This window comes from Bufo bufo, chromosome 11 (assembly GCF_905171765.1).
Source record: "Bufo bufo chromosome 11, aBufBuf1.1, whole genome shotgun sequence".
NCBI lineage: Eukaryota > Metazoa > Chordata > Amphibia > Anura > Bufonidae > Bufo > Bufo bufo.
This window is the reverse complement of record NC_053399.1, coordinates 10334579-10340578: the sequence shown is the minus strand read 5'-3', so window position 1 is coordinate 10340578 and position 6000 is coordinate 10334579. Positions and strand designations below refer to the sequence as shown.

Genomic DNA, 6000 nt, shown 5'->3' with positions numbered 1-6000 from the left:
AAGATCACCTGGCCCTTCCTTACATTATTTTTGAGATTGCGCTGAAATGATGATCCTGACACGCCATTTGGCTTCTGTTGGGAGAATGGAGGCGTAAGGTTATGTCCGATGGACACGTCGTCCTCTTTCCCAGAGCCTACAGCAAATGTATACTACGAGACTTGGCGTGTAAGCTACCTATTCGGACGGCGGCCCCTCGATGAGACTAACACATTGCGCATCACACATTTTATTAACACTATAAACAGATTACAAATGTACAGACTAAACGTAACACAAGACTTCTGACCGCGAGATCCGGCGATAGGGGGGGGGGGACTCGGCCACGCGACATCTACCTACGACATGGAACGGAATCTTTCAACCAAGTGCAAAGCCGATGGGATAAAAAAAAAAGGAGCAACGCTTTGCTGAACACCTGTGAAAAGCCATTGCCAAAATTGAGAGATTCTCTTTTTCCTGTTTGGAATTCACGGAGGGAGCTGAAGCTGAGGAGCCATGATAGCTGAGCTGCATATGTCAGTGCACCCAGGTAGGTTCCAAATGTGGTAGGTAAGAGTCACCCGTTCCTGAGCCAAAAAAAAAAAAAAAAAAGCTTAATTTGAGCCAGCCTGGTAATTTTGGGTCACAGTATTCACCCTGCTGTATGTCCGCACGCTCCGCCAGCTCTCCGCTCTATCCTTCTTCTATTCTCCATTTCTGTGACTCTTCCTCCCGGACGTCAGGCCTGATCTGGTTCCTCATTCCACCCAGCACGTTTGATGTGGCTTCCGTTGCGACTAGAAGTGGTTTGACAACAGCGGGTGGTATCTGTCGGAGGACTCCGCCCACTGCGCCGGTGACCCCTCTGTTCTCGTGTTCGCGAGCTGCTGTCTCATAGATGGTCTGAGCCGTGTCTGTGATCCCCTGGAAGAACAATATGGAAAAAGAGGTGTTTGGGGGCAACCTGGAGCATAGGAGACGCCATGATTATAGTCAAAGGTAAGGCTAGACAGAAAAGCAATATCAAAAGTGATGTTAACGTGCTGGGGGGGCTTCTCTTAGGGTGAATTCAAAAAGGGGCAGATTTTTTGCAGAAATTTATTCAACTGTGCCATTCATCTGAATGAGGCTTATAGAAATGTGAACCAATGTTCTAGTTGTAGTCATGTGACCACGTCTTTGTCCCTGTGATGGATGACATCATGTACGTTTGCTTGGTGAGCAGCAAGCACCGATCCTTCTCAAACAGCTGATTGGCGGGGGTCCCGGGTGTCAGGCCCCCCCACTAATCAGATACTGATGACCTATCCAAAGGATGGGTCATCAGTATATACATTTCACTGCCCTACTGTAGCTGTGACACATGCTCAGTGAGCTCAATGCTTAAAGGGGTTGTCCGGGTTACAGATATTGATGACCTATCCTGCTGATCGGTGAGGGTACAGAACGTCAGACACCACCAATCTAGATATTGATACTGTTTCATCAGGATAGGTCATCAATATCAAATACCACAAGACTCCTTGAATTCTTCAGTTGTTAATATCTCTTCTTGCAGTCGCTGAATGTGAACCTTCACTGTTGACATTCAGATGAAAATCGGTCCCAGTCATGTCGCGCTCACACGGTGCAGGGCTTGTTACAAGGGGAAGCTCACATCGTTATTGGCCACATAATTTTGCAAGTGAACTGCAGTTTTACCTGCAAAACTAAGAAGCCTGAACCAAACTGTTTAGCTGCAAAGTCATGTGGCCGCCAACAATCAATTTGAGAGCCATGGTGACTGGAGGTAAAACCATATGCTGACGGTACTTTCATCCCCCCAGGACCCGCTCTAAAGCAAGCACTTGTGTGATCAGGACATATTTCCTGCATCTGAATGTAAACAATGTTCCTATTCACTGACCAGAAGCAGAGATCTTAAAAAGGAATCAATGCACATAGAACAGAAAATGTCATATTCTCCAGATGCAGTATTACCTCTTTAACCACGGTGTAAGCTTTCGCGACGCCTTCTCGTAGGTCAACGGGTTGATGCACCAGCCTATGGTGAGAAAATCGCTTTGCTCTTCTTAATTCTACAGGACTTGGTCCAGGTGACACCATGTCATAGGCGGTCTCTGCAGCAGCCTAAGAGAACGGGAGTGGATAGAAAGACAGACCTGTGTTATGAAACTGTTTGAGCTTCTTAAAGGGAGTGTCCCACCATAGGCATTTATGGCATAACCACAGGAGAGACCACGTGGTCGCCCACCTTGGGACCTCCACCTACCAGCAGGACAGGAGTTCAGCGATTCCAGGTTCGATGGCTGCACAAATGGCACAGCCACTATTTCATTAATGCGATGGCCGCCTCAAGAGACAGACCTCACGTCCAGGGACTCCCGCCCTCCCTATAGGTGGACATCTCACTTCTGTGTATATGACATACGTGTCCACGGTGGGGAAATTCTTTTCATCTGTGAATGGTTATTTGCAACAGCAGGAAGGAGATACCTGTATGGTCTGCACGACTCGGTTGGTCAGTTCCAGAGCAGCCATGGCGGTGGATGTGCCAAATGACGCAGCCCCTCTCTGAAAGCCTCGAACAATGCGGCCATCTTTATAGTACTGCTCTATGGGCAGCCACACCAAATCCTTAAGACCTTGGACTGAAACCAGACAAACAGTGTGAGGCGCTGACAGACCCCAATCTACAGGCAGCCAGGAGTATTAGTTATATGTACACGTGTCCTGTACGGATATGTCGTGCTTTCTATTGGCGCAGTGCAGATGTCAGTGGGGAGAGCATCCCGACATCAGCTGCGCATGTGCCAATGAAGTCTCGCTGGAGCAAGGTTTTAAACAGAGGGGTTAGGCCAGCCCCTTGGTGCTCTCATTACCTTATTTGCTGAAAAATAAATGTAATAATTATTATGCTGCAACTGTACATCATTTTGCAGCAAAAAAGAGCTAATTTTATTCACCATGATCAACCTTACCCGGTGGCACGCCTGGTTTAACCCCTTAAGGAATCAGCCCTATTTCACCTTAAAGGGACTCTGTCACCACTTTCTAACCCCCCCTTTTAAAAGTATTGTTCTCTCCATGGCGCCCTTGTGATTACAAAGGTGTTGTTATAACATAAATTCGCCGTCTCGTTTTGATAAAAATACCTTTTATCTAACCTGTCAATCTTGTGGATAAGGTGCCCAGGGCGTTTCTGAAGCTCTGAAGCTGCCGCCGTTGGTGCCTAGCTCCTCTCCTGATCCTTTCAGCGCCGCCTGAATGTAAAGAAATCCGCCTCCGGCTCTCGCTCAGTGCCCCCTCCTCCTTTTCAAAGATCCCGCGCGTGCGCACAGGCCTGTGCCCCCCCCCCCCCCCCCCCCCCCCACGGGGACCTGATGGCACCACCGCCGCACCAGGTAAAAGCTGCAAACCGCTGGTCTAAATTGACCTGCGGTTTGCGGCGATGGCAGACACCACGGGGGGGTTCACGCATTTAGCCGAGGTGCCTGCTCAATGATTTGAGCAGGCACCTTGTTCTGATCACTGCCCGCCGGTGATCAGAACAACACATGTATTGTCAACACATGACACGTATTGTCATGTGTCCTTAAAGGGCTTCTGTCACCCCACTAAAGTGATTTTTTTTTTTGGGGCTAGTTAAATTAGTTATATAGCGATATATGAAAATATAATGGTGTTCCTTACTTTGATCCAGCAGTTTATTCAAAAAAACGAAGTTTTATCATATGCAAATTCGGTCTCTACCAGCAAGTAGGGCGTCTACTTGCTGGTAGCTGCTGCAGAAATCCGCCCCCTCCTCTTGTTGATTGACAGGGCCAGCCGGGATCTCCTCCTCCGGCCGGCCCTGTCGGCGTTTCAAAAATCGCGCGCCTGTGTTGAATCGGCGCAGGCGCTCTGAGATGAGGAGGCTCGTCTCCTCAGAACTCCCTCAGTGCGCCTGCGCCGATGACATCACCGAAATAGAAGACGTCATCGGCGCAGGCGCACTGAGGGAGTTCTGAGGAGACGAGCCTCCTCATCTCAGAGCGCCTGCGCCGATTCAACACAGGCGCGCGATTTTTGAAACGCCGACAGGGCTGGCCGGAGGAGGAGATCCCGGCTGGCCCTGTCAATCAACAAGAGGAGGGGGCGGATTTCGGCAGCAGCTACCAGCAAGTAGACGCCCTACTTGCTGGTAGAGACCGAATTTGCATATGATAAAACTTCGTTTTTTTGAATAAACTGCTGGATCAAAGTAAGGAACACAATTATATTTTCATATATCGCTATATAACTAATTTAACTAGCCCCAAAAAAAAAAATCACTTTAGTGGGGTGACAGAAGCCCTTTAAGGACTCGGGAAACATGCCGTACCGGTATGTCATGTGTCCCTAAGGGGTTAATAGGGCTGATGATGGTGAGACATGATTAGCTGTACTGGGCCCCATAGCAATACATAAGTATTGTAATGGATTGTAAAGGGGATCAGACCCCCAAAAGCTGAAGTCTCAAAGTGGACAAAAAAAAGTAAAAAAATAAGTTAAAAAAGAAAAGTTTTGCAGAAAAAAAAATAAGGAAAAAGTATACATATTAGGTATCACCGCGTCCGTATCGACTGGCTCTATAAAAATATTACAAGATCCACCCCAGTTAGGTGAACGCGATAAAAAAAAAAAAAAAAAGGGTCAAAAAAGAAATTTTCTGGTCACTTTGCCTCACAAAAAGTGTAATACCAAGTGATCAAAAAGTCTTATGTACCCCAAAATGGTACTAATCAAATCGTCATCTCATCTTGCAAAAAATGAGCCCCTACTCAAGACAAATCGTCCAAAAAATAAAATAGGGCTCTCAGAAAATGGCAAAATGGTTTGGGAAATTTTGTAAAAAATTGTAAAAATTGCTTATAAGCCTTCTAACGTCCTAAAATTTTTTTATGACATTTACAAAATTATGCCAACATAAAGCAGACATCTGGGGAATGATGATTGATAACCATTTTATGAGGTATTAGAATTTCTCTACTTTTGGTAAATTTTAGATTATTTTATAAATAAAAGGTGAAACATATTGACTCAAATTTACCACTGTCATGAAGTACAATGTGTCATCCGAACCATTCTGAGACTGTTTTCTCATAAGTAAAAGTGTTCCAAAGTTCTTACTACATAAAGTGTCAGATTGTCAAAAAAACTGCCTGGGATTTAAGGTAAAAAGTGGCCCGGTACTGAAAGGGTTAAGAAATGCCAGAGACAAATTCACGTGAGCAAGCTTTAGGTTATATGCACACGACTGTTGTGTGCTTTGCGGTCCGTAAATTGCGGATCCGCAAAACATGGATGGCGTCCGTGTGCGTTCTGCAATTTGCGGAACGGCACAGACAGCCATTGACATAGCTGCCTATTCTTATCCACAAAACGGATAAGAATAGGACAGGTTGTATTTTTTTGGCGGACCGCGCGCATGCGCGCACTTCGCTCAACCTCCTCATAAGACGAGCACAGGCCTGTGCGCACGCGCGGGATCTTTGAAAACGAGGAGGGGGCACTGAGCGAGAGCCGGATTTCTTTACATTCAGGCGGCGCTGAAAGGATCAGGGGAGGAGCTGGGCACCAACGGCGGCGGGCGGCAGCTTCAGAAACGCCCTGGGCACCTTATCCACAAGATTGACAGGTTAGATAAAAGGTATTTTTATCAAAACGAGACGGCGACAGCACACGGAGTGCTGTCCGCATCTTTTGCAGCCCCAATGAAGTGAATGGGTCCGCATCCGAGCCGCAAATACTGCGGTTCGGTGTGGACCAAAACAACGGCTGTGTGCATGAGGCCTTAGTCACATAAAACTAGAACTCTTAAAGGGAATCTGCCACCACGATCTGCTGTGATACACGAGTAGTCCTGCAGATAAGGAGTCCAGATCGACCTCTCTTTACTTTCCTACTCTCCCCCGGCATTTAAAGCTGCTCAGAAATACCGTACATGGTTGCGCCTGACGTTACATGAGCAGCGCAGAGTCCTCCCCATTGTGGCAG

General features: G+C 47.0%; 1 protein-coding gene across 2 annotated transcripts in view; it reads right to left on the bottom strand.

Annotated features, from left to right (window-relative positions):
• Nucleotides 1–468: 468 nt before the first annotated feature.
• The window catches only part of ATG2B (autophagy related 2B), a 59553-nt gene continuing 54021 nt past the window's right edge, over nt 469–6000 (bottom strand). For both annotated transcript variants that reach the window (XM_040412454.1, XM_040412455.1), the window contains exons 40-42: nt 2479–2633; nt 1963–2112; nt 469–906 (exon numbers count right to left, since the gene is read on the bottom strand). In XM_040412454.1, the coding sequence (XP_040268388.1) occupies nt 676–906; nt 1963–2112; nt 2479–2633 (536 nt within the window). In that variant the 3' untranslated portion in view covers nt 469–675. The remainder of the gene's footprint in view (nt 907–1962; nt 2113–2478; nt 2634–6000) is intronic.